The 26772-nt window shown below is 38.5% G+C and overlaps 1 protein-coding gene across 1 annotated transcript; it reads right to left on the bottom strand.

The window, feature by feature from the left end:
* Positions 1-25942, bottom strand: snrnp48 (small nuclear ribonucleoprotein 48 (U11/U12)). The gene is made up of 9 exons (XM_059972316.1): positions 25721-25942; positions 24494-24610; positions 21290-21350; positions 15687-15767; positions 8307-8495; positions 4017-4138; positions 3431-3558; positions 618-785; positions 1-540 (listed from the first exon to the last, which is right to left on the bottom strand). Exons 1-9 carry the CDS (start codon positions 25895-25897, stop codon positions 486-488), a joined length of 1098 nt encoding a protein of 365 aa, XP_059828299.1. The 5' UTR covers positions 25898-25942; the 3' UTR covers positions 1-485.
* Positions 25943-26772: the final 830 nt, after the last annotated feature.

Below are 26772 nucleotides of genomic sequence, written 5' to 3'. Positions count from 1 at the left end.
TAAGATTCAACTTTTATTTTTCATTTAAGAAGATCTACAGCTCTGTCTGCATGGAAGCTTTATTTGGTTCAACACCTGAATACATTTTATATACAACAAGCAGTTAACTGAAAAACAATCTTAAGAAAAGTGCTCAAGTAACACATACAGTTAATGGAAATTGGAGAAGGATTATCACTTTGGATTGATTTCAAAACTTGCAACGTTTCTTACAAATGTGAAAAAATATGAAGTGCAATGTAGACTTTTGAAATAAGATGCAAATATCTATTTTCAACCATGTACATCTACTTTGATAGGAAATGTCTTGGCCTTGTTTTTTTTAAATCAGGGAACCAATGATAGTAGCTATATGGAGATGATATTCCATGGAAACTTGCCTATACAACTGTAACATTCATTAGAGTTTTTAAGAAGTTCTGTGTTTATACATATTTTGTATTTTTTAATAAATTTCTGATCTTCTTTCCATCAGCAGTTCCAAGTCACTTTCGCCGCCTGTGACTTCGATGGCGGTTGTCGACCCGAGAGTGATGGTCTCTGAAATTGTACATAAAATGTTATATCTGTATGTCTAACACAAAAATACATGACTTCACAGTATATTATGCACTCACTTCTCTTGCTTTCTCCTCGACTCTCTCTCCTTACTCCATTCTGGACTTCTTTTCCTCTCCCGTGGACTTAGACTGCGATTCCTTTTCCAGTTGTCACGATCTACAGTTCTACCGCTTCCAATAGTTTGAGATTCAGATGAAGGAGATATTTTGTCAATGGATCTTTTTCTACAATATAAATATGCCCAATTACCAAAAAAAAAATGCCATTTGCTGCACAATAATCCTGAAAATCTTCAATAGCGCTACAATATTCCAATTCGCTGATGGCAAGGGAACCGCACGACCTTGGTCATAGCGAGGACAAGGGTTCAAGCCGCAGTGTCACCTAAGGCCTAGTTTCAGCACCACTGGAGAGAGCTGCCCAGATGAGAGGCAGAGGCACCAGAGATGGTTTGGCGTGACATCCGATCTGCAGTCAGTGCTGCCCCCCAGTGTTCACTCAGCAGAAGACAAGCTGTACTGTGGTTGACTGCAGGATTTCAGCAACATTCATGAACTCAGGGGCCCTGGACTATATTTTTTTTATGTGACTGTATTTTAAGGGTATCTTTCAAGTGCTCGATGTGCCTTGTGCCATGTGCCTGCTGATGCTGTATTTTACACCTAGGTCGCAAAATAAAACTGTTTTGTTGGCTGGATTCATGAGTACTCATGCATGGTTGAATGACAATTAAACTTGAACTTGGAACAGTCAAGAGCATGGAAAAAGATCCTTCAGCGCACTGATCCATGTTGAAATTATCCATCCAGCTACCCCCATCTGCCCTCATTTCATCCATAACCCCCCACCCCAAAACCTTGCCTATTCTTGTACTTACATGTATGGTTTTTAAATATTGATAATGTGCCCTCCCTTGACTTTAACTATGGCTGCTCATTCCAAAAACACACCACCCTTTGCATGAAAAACTTTGCGACGTCTGTTTTAAATCTCTTGACCTTAAACTCATGCTCTCTTGTATTTGCACCCCCAGCGTGGGAACGAGACTATATATATTCACCCTATGCCTCTCAATTTTATACACCTTTATCAGATGCCCCCTCAATGCCTGATGTTCCAGGGAATAAAGTCATAGTCTATGCAACCTGCACTTTGTACCCAAGATCTCCAAGTCCAAGCAGCATCCAGGCAAATCTTTTCTGCATTCTCTCTGGCTTAGTAACATTTTTTTCCTATAACAGGGTGACCAAACTTGTACACAGTGCTCCAAGTGCAGCCTCTCCAATAACTGTAACATAACTTCCTAACTCCAATACTCAGTGCTCTGACAAAAGCCAGCAAGCCAAATGCCTTATTCACCCCCATATCTTTCTGTGACACCACTTTTAGCAAATTATGCACGTGAATTGTAAAGTCCCTCTGATTCATAGCACACTTCTGGGCCATACCTTTTACTGTACAAGTCCTACGCTGCTTCATTTCACCTGGTTTGAAAGCCATCTGCCAATCCTCAGCCTGCATGCATAGATGATCATGATCCCGGTCTACACAACCCACCTACAAGCTTACTAACCAAATATCCAACCAACATACATATCCAAATTCTTTATATAAATTACAAGAGTACACAGTACAAGCAATGAAAGGAGTATATTAATTTCCTGTAAAAACAAAACAATGTTCCCATTCATACAAGTCTGCAAAATATATTCATTTTCTACTGGCTCCTTAAGGACTTCTGGGCCTCTTTCAGTCCTAAAAGTGTGATGTGATCAGCCACCACAGTTTCCTGACAAGTGCAATCCTGAATGCCCAAGTGCAATATTTAAACAACCCAGTGAACTCTTCACACTAGGAGGAATAAATGCAGCAGCTAGCCTTTTTCTCTCCCTCACACTACTCTGGTTGAGCTTAGAAGCTTGCTTTAAGAAATGTCATATTCAATCACTAGTAAACAATCTGAGTTATTTTCTTTAAGTTGAGGATACAATAATATTTTTGGAATTATGCTTGGATGTCAGTGAAAAGAAAAACTCATTTTAAGATCAATGATATCATCATATGTAATAGCTTACTAATTTTGTAGATTAAACTTTGGATGAACATATATACATTTATCAAAGGGATTGGGTGGGCTATCTTTTTTAAACAAAATTATCAAAATTTAATACCCTTGTTCTTGATAGAAGAGTGGAGGCCCACAGTGAATATTTTGCCAAAAAAAACATTATTACTGCCCAAACTATCCAATTAGACATATGAAATAAACAACACATTTAAAATTTCTGCAGATGTGCCACGGAGTGTTCTGACTGGTTGCATCACTGTCTGAATTGGAAAAGGCTGCAGAGGGATAAGACACAACCACAAGGATACTAGCCTCCCCACGATTGACGGCATCTTAAAAAGGCAATCTCAAGAAGGCAATGTTCACCAGTAAGGACCCTCACCATCTAGGAATTGCCCTATTCTCATTACTACTACTGAGGAGGTAGTACAGAAGCCTGAAGACGCACACTCAACATTTTGACAGCTGCTTTTCCTCTGCCATCAGATTTCTCATTGGTCCATGAACTCATGAACAATACTTCAATATTTTGTTTTTTTTAAATATATTCTTATTGTAATTTACAGTAATTGTTATGTTGTACTGTAATACTGCCACAAAACAACAAACTTCACATCAGTGACAACAAACTGATTCTCAACATTTCTCTATTCTATAAATATTTAGTCTACAGATGTTAATCGTGGGATATTTGGAAAAACAACGACGTATACAACCTCACTGAAAGATCAGTTCATTGAATCCACCTGGATTTTTGCCATTCATTTCAAACTAAAATGAGCACAAATGTTGCCTACATACCTGCATGCATTTGCAGAGCTTTTTAAAGATGAAGAACTTTGGCCTTCTTCCACAGTATCAGAATCACTCTGGTCTTTCCACTGTCTTGACAATTCTTCCATATGTACATTAATAACATCCTTAATTATCTGCAAGTTAGATTCAATAAATAGGATTTAATGTTAAATGCAGCACAATGACAAAATGATAAGATCTTCATATACTAGAAATCTACTTTGAAAAATCACTTCTGACTGCTTCTACAGCCTAGCTTTCTGTTAAAATGCATTCCAGGTGTTTTCGGGAGGGGCTTCAGCAGTACGCTGTCCACTGCTTTGCTGCCATTGAGGCCTTGCAAGGTCTCACAGATGCAGAAGGATCATTTATTCAGTACTCCGCATTCAGTCAAGATCAGGCTGATACAAGTTCGAAGAGCAAGCCAAGTTCATTGTGTTTCATTATTATAATTCTACTGGACATTTTTTGTCCTCAATTTGTATTTTAAACACTTAATGAGATTCATTTAAAGTACAACGAAAACAGAAAATCACTGACGAGCAATATATAATTGATTTAATTATTAATAGTCTGGCTCACACATTCTTACCTCTGTATATGACTTTTTTGTTATATGAACATTCTTGGCTCTGTAGGATTGGCGACGACGCTTGTAATCTCTCATTTCAGCAAGTATTTCAAGATGCGACTTTGGTCCTTTCTGTTCCTCCTCTGCACAGGAGCAAAGAGATTAACTTACAAAATGTACTATGACTAAGTATAGGTGTTATGTGCAGTAACATTTCAAATAGCACACACTACTGTCATGCCAATAAAGTTATTCCGGTTTTAAGACGACAAGGCATAGTAGCAAAATTAAGCCATTTGGTCCAAGTCTGCCCAGCCATTCAATCATGGTTAATACAGTGGTGCTAGGAAGTTTGTGAACCCTTTAGAATTTGCTTATTTCTGCATAAATATGACCAAAAATGTGATCAGATCATCACACAAGTCCTAAAACTAGATAAAGAGAACCCGGTTAAATAAATAACACAAAAAACATTACACTTGCCTAAAGAAATTCCTCATCTCTGTTTTAAAGGGACATCCTTGTATTCTGAGACTGTGCACTCCGGTCCTATGCTCTCATATCAGAAACATCCTTTCCACATCCACTCCATCTAGGCCTTTCAACAATCAATAAGTTTCACTGAGGTCCTCCCTCATTCTTCTCAACCCCAGTGAATACAGACCCAGAGAAATCAAGAGCTCTTCATAAGTTAACCCTTTCATTCCCAGGATAATTCTTGTGAACCTCCTTTGGACCCTCTCCAAAGCCAGTACATCGTTTCAAAGGGGTCCAAAACTGCTCACTATATTCCAAATGCAGTCTGATTAATGCCTTATAAAGTCTCAGCATTATATCTTTGCTTTAATATTCTAATCCTCTTGAAATGAATGCTAACATTGCATTTGCCTTCCTTCCTGCTGGCTCAACCTGCAAGTTAATCTTTAGGGAATTCAGCACTAGGACTCCCAAGTCCCTTTGCAGCTCCAATTGCTGCTTTATTCCACATTTTGAAAAGAGTCTATGCCTTTATTCTTCCCACCAAAGTGCATAATCATACACTTCTCTACACTGTACTCCATCTGCTACTTCTTTGCCCATTCTCCAAATCTGTCTAAGTCCTTCTGTAGACTCCCTGCTTCCTCAACACCACCTGCCCCTCCACCTTATCTTTGTATCGTTCACAAACTAGGCCATAAATCCATCAATTCTGCCATCCAAATAAGTGACACATGCTGTGAAAAAAATGGTAAAAAAATGGTCCCAACACTGATCCCTGTGGAACATTACTAGTCACTGGCAGCCAACCAGAAAAGGCCTCCTTTGTTCAGATTCTTCGCCTCCTGCCAGTCAGCAATCTTTTGCTAGTACCCTTCCTGTAACTCCATGGGTTCTTAACTTGCTTAATAGCCTCTAGTAACCTCTGCCTTAAATATACAAAAAAAAACTTGGCATCAGGTTCTCAGATTCACCATTCTGGCTAAAGAAATTCCTCTTTTTTTTGGTTCGGTTTTTTAAATTAGTCCTTAGCTGCTCATATTCCCTCAGCAGCACCTCTTTCCTTGTTCTTTCAACATTGTTGGTATCTACATTGACCATTAGAATTGGATCTTTCTCCTCCTACTCCAAATTCCTCAGATGAGATGTCCTGCACCAGCCAGGTAACACAGCCTTCAGGACTCTCGATCCCTGTGACAGAGAACTGTATCTATTCCCTTGACTATACTATCACCAATCAGATTTATTCTCTCCCCCCCCCCCCACCAAATTACTCCCTGAACCACAGTCTTTCCTTACACACCAGTGACAATTTAGAATAAGAAAATGCTTTGCTTTCTAAATCTTTTTATTATTATTAGTAATATGGACAGAATACAAATGATATATTAATAAAGAAATTACAAACATACAAATTCCATTACAGATGAAAAAAAACATAAACAATAGTTACAATATAAATGAGTTTACCAAGACATAAACCATACAATATATGTATGAACATGGTAAGTCTAAATATTTCAAAATATGATATAAAAAAAACTGAAAAAAGAAAGAAAAAAAAATATAATGCAAAATTAGCTAATCTACTAATCTAATAATTAATAAAGAAGAAAAAAGAAGCAAAAAGAAAGAAAAAAAGAAAAAAAAACAGGGGGCTGTTTATAATATCTCACAAGAATAAATATTCATCAATGCCGTCACTTCCGGTCCTCTCAACATACATAAGCTAAAAGCTGGGAAATCAAATGAACTTGGAACAGGGTCATATTACATCATATGAAAATGTTGAATAAATGGTCTCCATAACTTTTCAAATTTAATGGAAGTCTCAAAGACACCACTTCTAATTTTTTCTAAAATTGAGAGAACCAATTAAATACAATGGGAGGATTAATTTCCTTCCAATTCAACAATATAGATCTTCTAACCATCAGAGCTAGAAATGCAATAATTCGATGGGCAGAAGAAGATAAATGCAGTGAGTCTAACATTGGTAAACCAAAAATTGCGGTAATAGGATGAGGTTGTAAATCAATATTCAAAACCGCAGAAATATCAAAAATATCTTTCCAATATTTTTCCAAAAATGAACAAGACCAAAACATATGAGTTAAAGATGCAATTTCAGATTGACATCTATCACAGATAGGACTAATATGAGAGTAAAAATGAGCTAATTTATCCTTGGACATATGGGCCCTATGTACGACCTTAAATTGTATTAATGAATGTTTGGCACATATCGATGAATTATTAACTAATTGAAGAATTCTATCCCAATCCTCACTAGAAATAATAAGGTTAAGCTCTCTTTCCCAATACTTTTTGGTCTTATAAAGGGGCTCTGAATGTATCTTCATAATTATATTATAAAGTTTTGAAATAAGCCCTTTTTGAAAAGGGTCTAATTCAAATAAACTCTCCAAAATATCTGAAGGCACAAAATTTGGAAATGTAGGCAGTACAGAACTTTAAAAATGTCTAATCTGTAAATATCTAAAAAAATGAAATCTAGGCAAGTTATATTTGTTGGATAATTGCTCAAAAGAATAAAACAATTGTCCAAAAATAAATCAGAAAATCTTAGTAATCCCTTAGTTTTCCAAGCCGAATAAGCTTGATCTATAATGGAAGAGTGGAAAAAACAATTAGATACAATAGGACTATTTAAAACGAATTGAGTCAACCCAAAAAATCTCCGAAATTGAATAAGAAAATGCATCAACATCAAATACCTTAAAAAAATAGTGGATTTGTTTTGAACACTGGATTGTTTCATTTATCCTCCTATCTTCCATAAAAAGGCATAAAGTTACAATTTTGGCAAAGTATTCTAATTATGATTTATGTTTAATAGAATTAGTAACTTAACAAAAACATTCCTAGTTCCCAAGAAGAATTTGGGCCATTGACAATTTGGTATCATTTAAATATCTAATTTTATAAAATACAAAGGAAATACCCTCTCTCTTGCTGCCCCACCCCCTTCTCCCACCTCACATCTCCAACAGAGGAAATAATTCTTCTCTTTCTACATGTTCCCCTTCCTGAATACCTCAATTAAGGTATTAATTTATTAAATATCCCAGCCTGTAGTGAAAATTATTTTACCTCTTCAAGAGGCTGTCTGGATCAAAAGCAAAGCTTTATACGGAGCCTCCCGCTACATTTAATATATTAATGTCTATTGTACTTTAGTTTCCTGCTGTTGGAGAGTAACATCTCACTACCCTTGTATATTATCTTTTGTCTCATATCTAGTAGCTTCATAGTTTCTGAATGTGGACTTCTATCTAGAAATTCCCCCAAGATTAATCTTGGATTGAAAGCAGATATCCTAATAGGTGAAAGTGCAATGCAACCACTAGTTTTCCCCACATTCTGGTAATATCCTTTTGTATCTTTCTGCAACAACTAACTTGAAGATCATCAACAAACAAGAGAAATATCCAAGCAACACACAAAAAATGCTGGAGAAACTCAGTCAGCCAGGCTGCATCTACGGAAAAGAGTATAGTTGAGGTTTTGGGTCGAGATCCCTCATCAGAACTCAATTTCCATAGATGTTGCCTGGCCCGCTGAGTTCCTCCAGCATTTTGTGTGTGTTGAAGGTCATCAAACATGGATATACAGCTCTTCATTAAACTTGTAAGAAAGTTAAATAATATAGTTGGTACAAGTAATGTGGAAGGTTGCATGATTAAAACTCCATAGCTTTACCCTACATTTGAAACTAATGACCTTGTGTTGTTTTTACTTATAACATTGAATGAAACATTTACTTAGCTGATTTAAAATAAGTAGTTGTTCATTAACAAATTAAGTACATACCTTGGCTGAGCTTTGCAGCAAGGTCCACATACAAATCACTGTCATTTTCAAAAGACCTTGATTTGTTTTCCTGCTGACTGGTTTCTTTGATGACGTGCTCATAAATAGCCAGGCGATCCGCAGGAGTTAGGTCACAGATGGAATGTTGATAATTCTCAGGAACTTCAAGAGGTACTGAAGAATAATCACCTATGCATATTAACAATTTATTTAATTACTCCTGAACTCCACAAAATTTCCAAAAAAATTGCAAGTATATAACTTTGATTATTGGAAAATAGACTACAGGTACTGTGTATTGCCAAAACCCCCAATTCTTTTATTTTTTGCAATTAATGAATTGTATCTCTGAAGATATCTAGTTATCTATAAATATCTTTCCAATGACTGCATTTTTAAAAATTCACAATCTTGTAGTGTCATCAACACAATTATCTGGATATTAGAAACAATGAAACAACAAAGTTGCCTAAAAACAATGAAGTTGCCATCTCTTGAACAGAGCCACCAACTTGAGGTCCTCAATTAGGATGCTATTTTCAAGTGGAAGGTCTCCTCCCAATTCATTATAAGTTTAGATCACTCCATCAAGAACTAATGGGGGCCTGGAGTACATCTTCAGAAATTGCAGGCAAGAAGCCTGCAACCTCTTGTCAATGCACTTCCAATAACAAGGACCAAACTGAGGATGGTAACTTATACACATTTGACTCGAGGTCTGCCTGCATTGGTGAGCCTCTCACAGCTCTTACCAGAAATCAAATAAAGGAAAACATGACAGCTTCACAAAGCCATTCGATTTTTCAGCCAAGAGTGAAACTTCTGCATTATTTGCATAGTGGTATCACAGAAGAGAATCATTTCAAGACAATTTAGTATTGAGGTGGTGGTTCCATGCATCAAATTGTTTCAGAAGTCTGGGAGTCATTGTGGCATCTATGTAATCTACGCTAACATTTTACTGGATTAATTACAACCTGGTAAAAATTAAGTCAACTTCCAATTTAGCCACTGCACTGTAAGTAAAGGACAATTGAAGAGGTAGCCATAACTATGCATAAGAAAGCATAGGTAACAAATGGTTATAAAGAAATGCAGCAAGTACACATTCTAAAAAAAATTTACAATTAATTTTACATAATGAATTTAAAACAATTAAATTTAAACAGCTCACAATAAAAAAAATCTTATTACTGAAGTTTTAAGTTCAAAAGGTTTTGCAGAACAAAAAAGAACTGAAGTCAAACCAAATCTGTTAAATGAAGCTTAAAAAATCTGGTTAAAAAGTGAGCAAATTGATTCAATGTCATATTAAATTACAAATCACATGAAGGTCTGCATAAAGCACTGAAAATAGAGATAAAAGTCCCACAGAGAAGCCAGTGCAATGTTTCCTAAAATTTAAAACTAGGTTTGGCTTACACCAGGGATGGCTGATTAGTCAACAATGTTAAATATTCCATTTTAAGAACTGCACCACTGGGATTAAATACTCAACATTTAACCACTTACTTAAAATGCATTTACAATCTGTTAACTACCGGCAATGAAACATGTACCACTATGTATGCAAGACATACTTACCTTCATCTATTGCTTATTTATTAAAACATCTATTTGGATGTTTTAATCAGAATAAAACAAAAATTGTTTTCGACTAAAGCATTCTATGTAAACTAGAGGAGAGCTTGAACCCCTAACTTCTCTAGTAGAAATTATTCTTCCAGCTTCATATTACCTAATTCAGCTACTGAAACTCTCATCTCGATTCAATTACTCAATGCTGGCGCAACACAGCAGGCCAGGCAGCATCTATAAGGAGAAGAACTGTCGATGTTTCAGGCCGAGACCCTTCATCAGGACTAACTGAAAGGAAAGATACTAAGAGATTTGGAAGTGGGGGGGGAGAATGCGAAATGATAGAAGACCGGAGGAGGTAGGATGAAGCTAAGAGCTGGAAAGGTGATTGGTGAAAGTGATACAGAGCTGGAGAAGGGAAAGGATCATGGGACAGGAGGCCTTGGGAGAAAGAAAGGGGGAGGGGAGCACCAGAGGGAGATGGAGAACAGGCAGAGTGATGGGCAGAGAGAGAGAAAAAAAAACAAACAACTAAATATGTCAGGGATGGTGTAAGAAGGGGAGGAGGGGCATTAACGGAAGTTAGAGAAGTCAATGTTCATGCCATCAGGTTGGAGGCTACCCAGCCAGTATATAAAGTGTTGTTCCTCCAAGCTGAGTGTGGCTTCATCTTGACAGTAGAGGAGGCCATGGATAGACATATCAGAATGGGAATGGGATGTGCAGAGAAAGCAGGATCTCCCAGTGGCCACACATTTTAATTCCACGTCAAATATCTTAAAAAATAGTGGATTTGTTTTGAACACTGAATTGTTTCATTTATCCTCCTATCTTCCATAAAAAGGCATAAATCACCATGAAGGCGCTGCCTGGCCTGCTGTGTTCCACCAGCATTTTGTGTGTGTTGTTTGAATTTCCAGCATCTGCAGATTTCCTTGTGTTTGCTCAATTACTCAATGTTCATTTGGTACCCCACTTCTCTCACAACTACATCTCCTTTTTTTTCCCCAAAAAGAAAAATTCACTGAATACTTCATAGCTCATATCCTGGCCATCCATCATTTACTGGCCTATATTGGCCAGTAAATGACCTGGCTTTAAAGTCTCTGTACTTTTCCAAGCTCCTCCATCACAATAAGAATTTCATTTTTCTCTAATTTTTTAAAGTTATTTTATTTTTTTTAGCAGTTGCTTCGTGCAGCAAAAAAAAAACTCACTTGAAAAATAAAAAGTAATTAATTTCACCTTTTATTCCCCCAGATAATGAAATCAGATACAGCAGACCACTAAAGTACAGGCCTGTTAGGATGAAGTATTTTAATGCAAAGAAATTTGGGTTTTAAACGGTCCACTCAGAAAACATTAAGCAAAGACCAATATCCCTTAAGAAAATCTGAAGTTTTATTTAACCAGTCCGCTTATGGTTCATTTTTAAAGGATATAATAATATTAAAAGGATACTGTATGACATCAAGTAAAATTCTGTGCAAATCTGTACATGAGGAGAACATTCTTTCATGTTCATCATTCCTCTGTCAAATATACTCACCCCTGTTACTGAAAGAGAAAAACCAAAAAGTTTAAATTATCATATTCAAAATGAATTAAATATTTAATGAAACGTGCATAATTACAATTTAGTTTGCTGTCACTGTAACAGTGCAACTATTATGCATCACCTGAAGTTTTTAACTAGTTACAGGAATTAAAAGTTAACAACTGATATAAAACAAGTTAAATCACACCCATGGCCAAAGGCTGTGATCATTAAATGAAAGGGTACCCAGACAATTGGATTTGTGCATAGATGTATATAATTTCTATATTTAAATTGCTGATTTATTCACCTAGACCAAGAGTACCCAACCTTTTTATGCTATGGACTCCTACCATTAACCGAGGTATCCTTGGACCCCAGATTGGGAACCCCTGACCAAGACTGAGATCCAGTACATAAACATCTAGCATGGCTTCATTTCAGGGAGTGACTTGTATGCCATATCATATATATACATAGCTGTTTTAAGATACTTAAAACAAAAACTGGTTAGCAATGTTCCCTCTAAGGTGCTTGCCGCAAGTACATCTTTTGTTACAGGAGCATAAAGGAACTGCACAAACAATTGAGGACGGACTTCAGGACCTGGGGACCTCAGGAACTGCCGCCTGCGGCTGCTGCTGAATCCACAATATTTCTGCTCCGTTGACAATGCCATTAACACATTAAAATTAATGGATCGATAATTCTCAAACCATGTTTATTTCACGCCCTGCAAATATACTCAGGTCTCAGCAGCAGCTGTGGGCGGTGGTTCCTGAACTCTCTGGCTCCCCCGGATCCTAAAGTGCATCACGATGCAAATTCTTTGTGCAACTCCTTTGTGTGTTAGTAGCAAAAGATGTGTGCGTATGCACACATACACACCTTAGAGGGAGCATTGCTGGTTACATCTGGGAGTAAGACACTTTCAGGAGAAAATGGTGCAATTGAGAACATTGTGGGAGTGGAGCTTTATACCACATTGTAAAGCAAAATGAATAATTACATATTTTTATTCTCAACCAGGGGTTCCCAACCCTTTTTTATGCCATGGGCCAATACCATTAAGTGATCTGTAGACTCCAATTTGGGAACCTCCGTCCTGAACAATGTCACCCATTTTTTTAAGAAATATATTGAGTAAGCACTTAAATTTGTAGTCCTTCAATAAAGCAAACCATTTGATGGAACAAATGAGGAACTCTTATTCCTCACCACGGCTCAGCAACAGTTCTAGGTTTACATGAACAATGATTTCCCATTATCTCTTGAGCCTCATTTCTTAACTGTGAGTATCAATGAGAAAAAGCAATCTATGGTTCTGTTAATTACGTCAGTCCTATACACTAAATATTTACACTGGACAACAAAGATTTTGCTTCCTGCATACTTTTGGTTGCTGATCATGAAAATCACCATGAAGATTCCCCATCATGTACTATTTTTTTTGGAATTGCCTATATTTGTTATTTCAATTCATAATTCAAGTCAATTAAAATGTTGCCTACAATGTAAGCGGAGAAGTTTTCTTCCTTGTCCAGGCAGCCTGGTCATGATTTGGGCTGCCAGCACGACCCACAACAATGGAGTTTTTTATTGATTCTTCAGAGTTTACACTTGTGTTGGCTTGTGGCCAAGTGGTTAAGGCGTTGATAGTGATCTGAAGGGTCACTCGTTTGAGCCTCAGCTGAGGCAGCGTGTTGTGTCCTTGAGCAAGGCACTTAACCACACATTGCTGCGACGACACCGGTACCAAGCTGAATCAGCCCTTGCCCTTCCCTTGGACAACATCGGTGGCGTGGAGAGGGCAACTGCTGGTCTCCCATACAATCCTGCCCAGGCCTGCGCCCTGGAAACTTTTCATGGCGCAAATCCAAGGTCGGATGCCTATCATTACTATCAGAGTTAAGCCTGAAAGCTAAGCTGGTACACAGCAGCAGTGTCCACCCTTCAATACCAATCAGCAATGCAGCACACATGAAAGAAAACCACCAATGTTTAGAAGTCTTGTTGAAATAGATATAGTACAGCAGCTACAACTGGAACATTTGTGGTGATCTGAAAGTAGCAGTGCCGCTACTGAGAATGAAGCTCTGATACAGCAAGTACTGTCGTTTCATTTGCAAATGGGACAGGATTGACCATTCCGTAAACAGATGGTTCCAGGGTAGAAAAGTGTGGCACATAAGCCACTTGCAGAACCAAAGATATTTTTGTCTCCTCTTCATACAAAAATGGGGCTTATGAAAAATTTTGTGAAATCAATGAACAAGCAAGAAGGATTTCAATAATTAAGACAGATGTTCCCCAGAATAACTGATGCCAAAATTAAAGCAGGGATTTTTGTTGTCCCACAGAGTGCAAGACAGAGCACGCAAGAGAGGGAGGGAGAGAGAGAGCGAGAGAGAGAGACAGTATTTGTGTGTGTGCATGCGCGCGTGTGGAAAAAATCGCATGGAAAGTATTTAAGGATGTAGCTGAAAATTTTCTTGGCAACTGCAGAGCACCAAACTACATGCAGCTGATTGACAACATGCTTCAAGCATACATGAAATGCAACATGTCACTAAAGATTAATTTCTGCACTTCCATTTAGAGTTCCTCCCTGTAAAACTTGGTGCTGTCATTGATGAGCACTGTGAAAGGTTTCACCAGGATCTTATGTCATGGAGAAACAGCATCAGGGCAACTGGAAATCATCAATGCTGGCAGATTATTGTTGGACACTTAAGAAGCCTCAGACACTGAGTACAAATGAAAATCATCAACAATTTTAGCTTAGTTGAATACTGCAAAACATCAGCACTGTTATGCAATTAAACACATTATATTCAATAAAAGTTAATTTCTAGTTTCTCCAAATTCCTACATGATACAAGTAGTCTGAAATTATATTTGTGTTCAGCTTTAAACAGCCTATTGTAACCACTGAGGAAGCAACACTCAAAAAATTTGCTGTCCAGTGTTATTACTGACTGATGAGAGCAAAAATTCTATATACAGCATTCTGTACCACCTCATCAAGAAAACTGAGTCACGTATATCAAAGGCATTAGGCATTTTAAAGAAACAAAATGTATTCCAAGATATTTTAGTTGAACAGTCTTTTACCCCTGCATATGCGTGTTACCTTTATTTTAATTTCAGCAGACTAATAATTTCAATTAGGATCATACTAAAGGTAATCTTCAATATCAGCCAGGATTAATTAAAACAAAGGTTAGTTAATTATCAAGAGCTCATCATTAACAGGTTACAGTATTAACATGCAATTACATGTGAACATCTTTAAATCGACCTACAACTTGCGCCTTTGGTTATTTAAATGTGATTGATAAATGATAACAAGTAAACTGAGGATCTTCAAATCAGGAAACAAAAATTGAACCTCTAAGTGTCACCAATAAAGTATTAATTCATTTTAAATCCTCAAGGGAATACAGTAAAAATGAATATTAGAATAATATTCAATTTAATACAACAGTAATACTTGAGAAAATATATTTGGCATTCAAGATATTAGTATTCAAATAAAATCATATATTTCTCTGTTCCAGACAAAGCTACCGAAAGGATGCAGAAATTGTGCCGGAAATCTGTGTCCTATGCAGTCAATGTAACAGATGGGGGGTGGTGATATCAGATTGGCCCTAGTTCTGCACGAAAGATTAAAGATCCACCAGCGTGCCATTTAACATCTCAAGCCTATTCTGCTATACAGCGGGAAAACAGTTGCTTTTTAAATACCCCGACCCAAATGAATTCTATTAATCTTGAGGTTCAAATAACCCAGCATCAAAAGCCTCTTAGATTTTCCTAATACCCTGAGGAAAATGGAAAAAAGTATACCACAAATCCAGTAACGAATTGTATGAAATAGTCACCTGTATTCTGGAAAGAATTCCCCAAATTTGATTATACACAATATTCATCTCCGTCAACTGACAGAGGACAGTTTATAACATCTAGTGGGCAGACTCATCGTTAATGGACCTGGTGTACTTTTATTCCTAATGCCCATATTGGTATTTCTTTCATTGTGTGCATTATCACAGACACATTTCTATTTAGTGACTGAAAGTAAACTATATAATCACTGAAATAACTGAAGCTCCAGTTTATAAATAACAGACAAGAATAGCTATTTCAAGGTGACTATTTTGAAGAGGCACTATCAGTAGGAATGCCAGCAGACAATATCAACTTTACACTGCAATCATATGTTGGGTGAAAAATAGCAAAAAATAAAGGTTTTCACATACTTTGGGAAAATGCTCTCTCTTCTTTTCCAAGTGGAGCTTTACTTCTTGCTTCATGAATAATCCGAGTTTGCAAATCTTTGTCTAAATAGAACAAGATAATAAAAGCCTTTCATGAATGTAACGTAAACACAAGAAATGAACAAATTAGATAATCATAAAGGGATACTCTAAAGCAGTGTCCCTCAACAAGTGGTCTGTGGATGGATGTAGATTCCCAATGGTAGCTTTACAAGTCCATGAGAACAGACTAAAAACTGTTTATAAGAAAATAATGACAGTATTTTAGACTTCTGAATGGAAGTAGTAGCAGTAGGAATGCAGCTTCAGGCCATCCATTTTAAATTATACTTGAAGATTATTTTCAACTGAAATTAAGAGTTGAAGAGCATATTAAACAAGAAATTTATTCCCATACTGTATGTGAAAAGAAGCAGTTGGATCATCTTTCTCAAGCCAAAACAAAAGTTAAGGCATATACCGTAAATTCCGGACTATAAGCCGCTACTTTTTTCCCACGCTTTGAACACTGCGGCAACACTGCGGCCTATACTACGGTGCGGCTAATGCATGTTTTTTTTTCAAGCCGCCAAAAACATTTTGCCTCGTAACAGTAGACCAATAAAATTGATGAGTAGTTCACAGAGGTCCAATGAAATTGTACGATAAATCAAGCGCACTTTCACAATTAAATTATTGTAAATCAGTCATTTGTACTCACCCTCATCAACATGGAAAACACTCGAAGAAAAGCATATGATGCAGCTTTTAAGTTAAAGGCGATCATTCTGGCGGTTGAAGAAGGAAATCGAGCTGCTGCACATAATCGTGGCATAAATGAATCGATGGTGAGACGGTGGAGACGCCAGCGTGAAGAACTGAGTCAATGCAAAAAGATGACAAAAGCTTTCAGAGGTAATCATAGCAGATGGCCCGAACTTGAAAACTTTCTTGAAGACTGGGTTAACACACAGAGAGCAGGCGGCCGCGATGTTTCCACCGTGCAGATCAGACTGAAGGCTAAAGCAATCGCCACCAAAATGAAAATCGAAGATTTTAGAGGTGGGCCATCGTGGTGTTTTAGATTTATGAGGCCTGTCCGTCAGGGTATGCACGACTCTGTGTCAGCAGCTCCCTCCCGACCACGAGGAAAAGCTTGCTAACTCCACACATTCACTCAAACAAAGATAGCGGAGAATTCCATCGGGCCAGATGATATCATAAATATGGATGAAGTACCTTTGACGTTTGACCTGCCTCTCACTCGGACTGTTAATAAAAAAGGTGACTCGTCCATCACACTGAAAACAAGTGGCCATGAGAGAACGCATTTTACTTGTGTTCTGAGCTGCACAGCATCCGGACTAAAGCTTCCACAGATGGTAATTTTTTAAGCGGCTGACAATGAAAGTTCAGTGAAAGCTGCCATCAAGAGTACAAACTCAATTCCAGCTGTGATTCCTGGGGGCACCACGAAGTATTTGCAGCCACTGGACATCAGCGTGAACCGGGCATTTAAAGTGGTGCTGCACGTTGAGTGGGAGGCTTGGATGACGAGCGGCGAGAAATCCTTTACCAAAACAGGACGCATGCGAAGAGCATCTTCAACTCAAGTCTGCCAGTGGATCCTAAATGCGTGGAGCCGTGTCACAACATCCACCATCACCAGCGGGTTTCGAAAGGCTGGACTGCTGCGTGATGAAGAGGACCGCGTGCGCTCAAGTGAGAGCAACAACGAAGAGACTGAAGTGAGTGACGAGATCCTGAGGTTTTATTCAATTCGGACACTGAAGGACTTTGATGGTTTTAGTGCGCAGGAGGAAGATGAAGAAGGCGATCAATAACTTTTCCTGGTAGGCTGCAGTATATATATATTTTTTAAACCAGTCGTTAGGAGATATTGGAATGTTGTTCGTGCACTGTTCAGTAAAAAAGCACACGCAACGTAATTTGTGTGTTACCGATACGTATGTATATTTAAAAGTAGCTGTGTTACAGGCACTGTTCGAAAAAAAAGCATTTGCAATATATATTTGTTTATGTTACCATACGGATTTAATTAGAAGTTAAAAAATCCTCACGTGTAATATCTTTCTGTGTAAGTATCTCATATTACAACGTGGGACACCTGCGGCTTAAAATCCGGTGCGGCTTGTACAAGTACAAAATTGATTTTCTTTCTAAAATTAGAGCGTGCGGGCTTTTAATCAGGTGCGCTCTGTAGTCCAGAATCTACGGTAGGTATGCTCCATGCAAGCAACAGTTAAAGCTCAAACTTCTATACTGTGTGGTCTAATTCTATGAAACAATATGACGACTTCCAAAATTATTCATGTTCTTGAGACCAAATACTAAAACTTAAAAGAAGCACAAGTGGATTTTACCCAATGGAAGCAGGATAAACTAGCACTCCAAGAAAAACTATCAGGTGTCCCCCACTTTACGTCACTTCGTTTTTACGAAAGACCTACATTAGTACCTATTTTCGCTAATGGAGTGACCATAAAGGCAGGCAGACAATCAGATTTCTTGCCAGATGGACGCAAATTCCACTGGGTAATCAGACAAAGCATTACCTAATTCACTGAGATACTGGCAGACATGAAATTATCTCTATTAACTTAATTAATGAAATTAACTTAATAATATCCAATTATACTGCAAAATGTTGCGAAATACCCCTCCACTAATTATCATATCTTTGCTGTTGTGTGCAAAGAAATGAGGACTGACCACCATCCCCACTTCTGTATGCTGAAATGTAATGACTTTGCACTTTGTAAATTATTTAAGCAGGTATATGAAATGCAAAATGAACTTGAAGCCCTTTGTCTTAAATGAAGTCTTCCTTGATAGTTATAATAAATATCAGAAATATATAATCACTTCTGTTACTTATATGTGCCTATGCAGGGAAAAAATCCAGTGTCAGATTCTATGAAATTGCATATCTTGTAATGGTAGACAATGTCAGCTTTTACAAGGCATGCAATTTCATAGAATCTGTACTTGCACTTCTGCTTCTTGCATCTCTCCAATTAATTGTAACTTAGCAACATGCATAGGAAATGCTTAGAAGGTTATGCACCAAATGCTGCTAAAGTAACTAGCTTGGGTGGGCATCTTAGTAGGCAAGGACCAATTTGGGTGAAGGGACCATTTTCCATGCTGTGCTACTCAACAATATTAAGGAAATCCAAAATGTAAGTTGGGTGTGATTGTTTGACATGTTCCATCATTCAAAACGATGGGTCTTACTGAAAGCAAAAAGTCAATCTCAATTTCCAAAATGACACATCGTCCTATCTAAACGCAACTTTGCAAAAATTCAAAGAGTACTTCCCCTATGTTCCAATAAACTCAAGAGTTTACTAAAATTTAAAGATATAGTTCTACTAGATAGGTCAATATATATTTTATTAACCCCAGAGGAAATTACAGTGTCACAGTAGCATTACAAGTGCACAGATATACAAATATTAGAAGTAAGAAAGAGTAATAAACAAATTACCTCAAACAGTCTAAAGGGGGTCATCACTTCTCCACCTATAGTTGACTCATTTTAAGAGCCTAACGACTGGGGTAAGAATGATCTCATATAGCGCTCTTTGAAGCAGCACAATTGTCTTAAATCTATTACTAAGAGTGCTCCCCTGTTCAGCCAAGGTGGTATGCAGAGGGTGAGAAATATTGTCCAGAATTCCCAGCATTTTCCATATGGTCATTTGTTCTACCACAGCCTCCAGTGTGTCAAGTTTAACTCCTATAACAGAGCCAACCTTTCTAATCAATTTATTGAGCTTCCTGGCATCATCCATGTTGGTGCCATTCTCCAACACACCACCACATGTTGTCCTGGCGAACACACACCAGTAGAGCATGTAAAGGAGAGGCCTGTATATGCCAAAGGATTTCAGTCTCCTCAGGAAGTAAAGGCGACTTTGTCCCTTCTTGTACACAGCCTCTCTGTTGGTGCTCCACTCAAGTCTTTCGTCCAGGTGTGCACCCAGGTACTCGTAGGTCCTCACCACATCCACGTCCTCTCCATCCACAGTAACAGGGAGCAGTGCAAGCTTAGTCTTCCTAAAGTCCATCACCATTACCTTTGTCTTACTGATGCTGAGCTGCAGATGATTCAGATTGTATCATTTGGCAAAGTCCTCCACCAGTGCCCTGCATTCATCCTCCTGTTCTCCCTTTGTATACCTATTATTGAGTCATCAGAGAACTTCTGCAGGTGACATGATGCAGCGTTGTATCTAAAGTTCAAGGTAAACAGGAAGGGAGCCAATACAGTCCCCTTTAGAGCCTCAGTGCTGCTTATAGCCATGTCTGACACACAGCTCTGAAGCTACACAAACTGTGGTCTGCTGGTCAGGTAGTCCATTATCCAGAATACAATGGAAGTGCCTATCTACATTGAACAAAGCTTTTCCAGCAATGAAGGCTGTATGGTGTTGAAGGCCCTGAAAAATCAAAAACATGATCCTCACAGTGCTCTCCTGCCTATCCAAATGGGAGTACACTCTGTTCAGCAGGTAGATGACAGCATCATCATCTCCAATGTGCTCCTGGCAGGCAAGCCGCAGGGGATGGAGGGCTGATCTGACCAGGGTCAGAGGTGAGCCAGGACCAGCCTCTCTAGGGTCTTCATGATGTGTGAGGTTAGGGCCCCTGGCCCGTAGTCATTCAAGACTTTAGATTAGCCCTTCTTGGGTACTGGGACATGATGTTTTCAACAGAGTCAGGACCAAGACTCAGAATGAAAATGCGCTAGAGAACTCCACACAGCTGCTCAGCACTCTCTTTCAGGATCACACTATACAGACCCAATGCTTTGCCGTGTCTGAGTTTCCCCAGAGCCCTTCTCACCTGCTCAGTAGTGCAGGTAAGTCCATGATGACAGAGGAGTTGGTGGAAGGTGGGGGCTGGGGAAGGTGAAAATTGAGACGATAGCAGTTGGAGGTGTGGATGGTAAGGAGGGGATATAGACAGTGGTAGACTGTGTTGGTCACCCACGTATTGAACTGGAGGGGAGAAGAGGGAAGAAGGGAGGCGATGATGCTGAGGGAGCATTGGGTGCCTTGGCACCTGGACTGGTGTACTGAGGGGGATGAGAACAGGAGGGCAATTTTCAAACCTATTGAAGAATTGGTTTAACTCATTAGTCCATTCATGGTTGCATTCCAAGGTTCTACAGCTGGGCTGATTGAAGCCATTGATGTTCTTCATGCCTTTCCACACCTCCCATGTGCTACTCTGGCCAAGCTTGTTCACCAGCTCTCTCCTATATTCCTCTTTAGCCACCTTAATCTTCTCCTTTAGCACCCTCCACACGTTTCAATTCCTCCCCATCTCTTTTTGTGGTTGAGAAGAACCTTTAGATTACTAGCATAATAGAAAAATGTCAGATGGATACATTAGAAATGTTTTCAGAGAAGGATTAAGACTGACACTCATCATCTTAAGTTATACCTATCAATACCTTTATACTCAAAGCCAATAAACATTATATTCTCATTAATGTTGTTAACACATTTATTAAATTTAGAAATTATGGCTGTGGCAATGAAGTTACTCTCCTATAACAATGACATTGTACTTACTCATTTTAAACGTAGGTACCAGAGTGTTCTCATAGGCAAATGAGGGGTCACACATTTCTGCCTAAATGTTATGAGATTAAAGGAAACATTTTTTAAAAAGTGCTTAACTTTGTATTTAAGACAAGAAATTAAGAATAAAAGGCTTGGACACACAGTTAACATGAGAAATTTAGTATTATCAGTCAGTGACTCCTCACTTAAATAATATCACAAATCTAAAACCGTAGCAAGCAATGTCATGGATTTTCTGGTCACCTTACAGAAGGAGCTTCCTTTCCACCACCAGATTTCTGAACACTACTTTTTTTTTCAAACATTAGCTTTAAAAATGTGAAGATCAGCTTTATTTGTCACATGCACATCAAAACATTCTATTTGAGAATCAGAATCAGATTTACTATCACCGGCATATGTCTTGAAATTTGTTAACTTAGTGGCAACAGGACAATTCAATACATGATAAATATGGGAAAGAACTGTGAATTTCATTGAGTATATATAAGTATATTAAATAAGACAGAAACAGAAATTTTAAAAAAGTGAGGTAGTGTTCATGGATTCAATGTCCATTTAGAAATCAAATGGCAGCAGGGAAGAAGCTGTTCCTAATCACTGAGTGTGTACCTTCAGGCTTCTGTACCTCCCACTTGATGGTAACAGTGAGAAGAGTGCATACCCTTCCAAGTATGGACGCTGCCTTTTTGAGACACTGCCCCTTGAAGATGTCTTAGATACTATTTACCATTAATACTAATTCTTACAACTTAGCACTGTACTGGTGCCACAAAACAACAAATTTCACATCATTTAAAACAGTGAAAATAAATTTTTATTTCTGCTTCTGATCCCGAGGCATGCAAAGCAGTTGGATGCCTTGCTGTATGGTCCAAAATGAACCTACTTTCAGCTGTAAGTTCCAAAAAAACAATATATCTGAGGTTCTTGTCTCACCTCACGTCACAGATCTGCAAGAGCAGTCAAATCTGAGGGAAGCTACAAATCAGATGCTAACTGAACACGCTGTTACGTCCAGCAGCTGAAACATCAGGACATGGATGAAAGATACATTCACATCCAACCCCTTGGCTTGCAAAGCAATTGAGGCCGTATTGATTAGATGACTAGCACTACGATAAGTCAAGTGATCTGATTTGTTTTGTTTTTAAATACATTCTATCACTTTAAAGATGTGTGCAATCAAATTTCTTATTAATTATGTAACTGATTTTTTACATGGAATATTAAAGCACTAGGACAAGGCCTTTAGCCTTCAAACCTGCAATGAACACAATGCCAAATCAAACCAAATCTCTTCTGCCTGCACATCATCCATATCCTCTATTCCCTACATGTTTACTTGACTATCTAAAAGCCAATTAAGGCGGCTGGATGCATGACCACTTCTGGCAGCTCATTCACAAAACCAAGAGCTTGCCTTTCATACTTTTAGAACCTGATATCTGCTTATCCTCCAATGCACCGAAGAAAAATTTCTCCAGCCATAGCTCCAAGGGGCTTCATTAGTAGCATCTGACACCTAAGGTCTACTCCCAGAAATGCAACCTCTCCAAGTCACAGGGCACATCTGAGGTACAGAGAACCAGTCTGGCAGATGCTCCACATCAGAGCAGATTAGCACAGGCAGGAACAATGCGCAGAACAAGTGCACCAATTTCACCAAACCTGCATTTTATAGCCACATGGCAAAATAAGGAGAAGGAAATAAAAACAGTAATAAAATGCTATTAGTGAAAATAACCTGAAAAGTTTGGAATGCACACCTGACATTGCCTGTACCACAGTTTTCATCTTTCTGTGTTCCTTAGATTTTAGGAAAATCCCCATGGATTAGAAAACAGATCTTTGCCTTTTCTCTTTTCGGCTTTGAAAAGCAGGTCCATCAGTAATATGGAAATTGCTGTGATATATTATGGGAGATATTAAAATGGGCAGCTAAGATTATAAAGGTCAAGTCTGACATCGCTCTCTTCAACCTATCAGACTCTTAAAGGACTTCTCACATGCCAAAAGATTAACTCACGATTTCCCAATTCACCCTGTTCTGATCTTACACTTTATTTGTAACTATAGCACTTTAATCTGTTCCATTTTTCTTTTTACTACCTCAATGTATTTATGTATGGGATGATCTGTTTGGATGACACACAATCAAAAGCTTTTCACTGTACATGCAACAATAATAAACCAGTTCTAATACTTGCAATTTACTATTTACAACAGACGAGGGGAGAGACTGTGAGGTTATCATATTTGTAGAAGATTCATTGGAGGTGGTGTAGAGGAGATTCAGGAGAATGATTCCAGGAATGAAAGGGTTAACATAAGAGAGGCTGATGGCTCTGGGCCTGTACTTGCTGGAGTTCAGAAGAATGAGTGGGGTGGGGGGAGATCTCATTGAAACCTATCGAATATTGAAAGGCCTACATAGAATGGTGAGGATGTTTCCTGTAGTGTGCGAGTCTAGGATTAGAGGCACAACCTCTGAACAGAGGGACAACTATTTAGTATATTTAAAGCAGAGGTTGATATGTTCTTGATTAGTCCGAGTGTCAAAGGTTTCAGGGAGAAAACAGGAGAATGGGATTGAAAAGGACAATAAATCAGACGTGATGGAATGGCCTGATTCTGCTCCTACATCTTATGATCTTATACTAACTAGCTGGGAAAGTAGCCCTGCAAGGAGTATGTAAAGAAACTATAAATTTAAAATGATCAGAGAGGTCTGTGAAAAATACAGTATGTGGGAAAAAGATGAGATTATCCACTTTAGTAAATAATCTGCTACTAAAATGAAGAGTAACAACAAAATATTTTTATTCAGGGCAAACAAAACACTTCAGTAAATAGAAGTTTAACACGCTGGAATAACAAGTGTTAATTAGATAAATTAATGCCACATTTTCATCTTTTTTAAAAGGAACTGAGGACTCAAAAAAATAATAAAAATTACAATTATATATGACTTCAATGAAATCCTAACTGCTACAAGAAGTAGTTTTGGCCTTAACAAGTACGGCTTCAACACAAAAAAAAGCCCTACCAATACAGCTGTTAGCTAAAAATGCCAAGTACTTTCAATATTTCTGAATGCAAAAAAAAATTCAAATTCCCTCTTCCAAAAATTTTATTAGAAAAAAACATGCATTAAACACATAATTAACAAAACTGTAACAAACTACAAACCTCTTCCTCTTTAGAATATCCCAGTTTTCTTAGCCTGCAAGATGTAACATGTTTTTCCAGAGAAGATTTTGAAAGACGGTGATTTGCATCAAATGGACAAGTAACCATTGGATCAAGCTGGAAAAGTTGATGGGATGCAAAGTTACTTACAGGATTTTTAAAATACCAATGAAAATAGTAGACAACATATAGGCAACTTCATATACAGATCACCATATAAACATAACCCAACAATTGCTTGTGTCTTTAGGATTTAAGTTAAATCCTCAAAAATTCTGAAACCTTTCACCATATTACAAAACATTCCCTCATTCCATAATAAAGGGAATTTGAGGTATCATAGACTGCAAAGAAAGTTATTTAGAAAATTACAGGAAATTTTGATAAGCCAGGCAAGTAGGCTGAGGATTAGGAAATAGATTTTGATTCTGTTAAGTGAAAGGTGTTGCATTTTTGGGAAGTTACACCATGACAGGGAATACAGTGGATAGCAAGATCACGGGGAGTACGTCTTAGGAGTACAAGTACATAAATTCACCGAGAGCTGCGTCACGGGTAGACAAGGTGAAGAAGAAGACTGATTCCAGGGATTGTAAAGTGACATTGCTGTTGGGGAAGACATTAGTGAGGTATAGTACATCTTTTAAGGTTGGAGTACCAGGTGGTTTATGTATCACTGAGCTGGAAAGAGTGTAAATAAAATTTATAAGAACGTGGCCAAGAATCAATTGTCTGTAAGGATGGATAGGCAAGGACTTTATTCCTTGGAATGTTGGAGACTAACAGATAACCTATTAGAGGTGTTAAAATAATGAGGGGCATAGATAGAAGGAATGAACACAATCTAATTCTTAGGGAAAGGGAACCAAAAAAACCAGGTGGCATAGAAGTATCTGAGGGAGAGACAGCATTGACATTTGGATAAATACACAGGAAACGTTTAGGAATATATAAGACAAACATAGATTCAACAGATGCTGGAAGACTTCAGCAAATTACAAAATGCTGGAGTAACTCAGCAGGTCAGGCAGCATTAGTGAAGGGAAAGATCTATGACCTGCTGAATTCCTTCAGGATTTTGTGTGTTTTGAGATCAGTTGTAAGGGTATGAGTGATGCTCAGTTGCAAGGATAAGGCGTGACCCATCCAACAGCAACAAGCCTCTGTGCCCAGATTCACAATTGCTCAGTGGAGGGCCCTGCCGCAGAATCTGATCCAGCCTCTCACCGGCCGCTGCCGATCCATGCCCTCGCTGCTCCAGCCCAGCGCGCTCAGTACGCCCTCCAAGGCCCGGGCACAGTGCTGGGTGAACTGCGCCAGCTCGCTCACTCGCTCCAAACGGCTCTGCAATCGTTTCGAGTACTCGATGTTGGCTTCCTCTTCATCCAGCTCCACAGCCGCCATTCCGCCGCGGATGTCACGTGATCCACGGCCGCCTGACCAGACGGCCGGAAGTGCGGGTCTATATACGCCCCGTCACTACGTCAGTTCCGGTTCTACTGTTTGCTGTTGCGGCTCACTTTCATCCTGCGAAAGTGCAATTACCGGGCTCTCTTTTCATTCAAATCTTACGAAAGTGTCCCTGACTAGCAAAAAAGCCCCACCTTTTACAGAGTTTAATTTTACTAAAGTATCAACAGACCTGCGTAAGAGGTACAGATGGATAAGGGTGGAAACAGGCGTAATTCACAACCACCAACATTGAGTTGGGGTTCACTTCAAGAGGTTGTGTCTGATGTGACGACGTCAAGGTTTCTACCGCCCTTGACGTTCGACGTTTGGTTAATAAAGTTAATTGCTACAGTTTCCCTTAAACTTAAAATGCCTCTACCATTTTATTTACAATAACCTGCACTGGGGACCCCAATGCTCTAGGACGTTTCCAGTGTTACTGAACATGTCGGCCAACACAGTCACTTTGAAAATGCCAGAGTTTTGGGAGCAAAATGCCGTCATTTGATTTGTGCAGGCCGAGGGCCAATTCACACCGCGAGAAATCTCTGCAGTTGACACTGGATATAACCAAGTAGTAGCATCATTCAGAATCTCCACGGTGACTGCTTGAACACCTGCCTGAATACAAAAACTCTGCCACACTGAAAACTCAACTATTACAGACTTTCGACTCATGGAATCCCAGCGTGCCTAACAGTCGCTGTCTTTGCCTGGCCTGAGGGATGCTAGGTTTTCAAAGCTAATGAAACACATGCTGTCTCTCCTGCGAAATAACCATCGTTTTGTTTTTTAAAGAACTGTTCATACAGCAAATGCCTGATCAA

The sequence above is a fragment of the Hypanus sabinus genome, chromosome 1 (genome assembly GCF_030144855.1).
Source record: "Hypanus sabinus isolate sHypSab1 chromosome 1, sHypSab1.hap1, whole genome shotgun sequence".
In the NCBI taxonomy this organism is placed as follows: Eukaryota; Metazoa; Chordata; class Chondrichthyes; order Myliobatiformes; family Dasyatidae; genus Hypanus; species Hypanus sabinus.
This window is presented reverse-complemented; position numbering and strand designations above follow the sequence as displayed.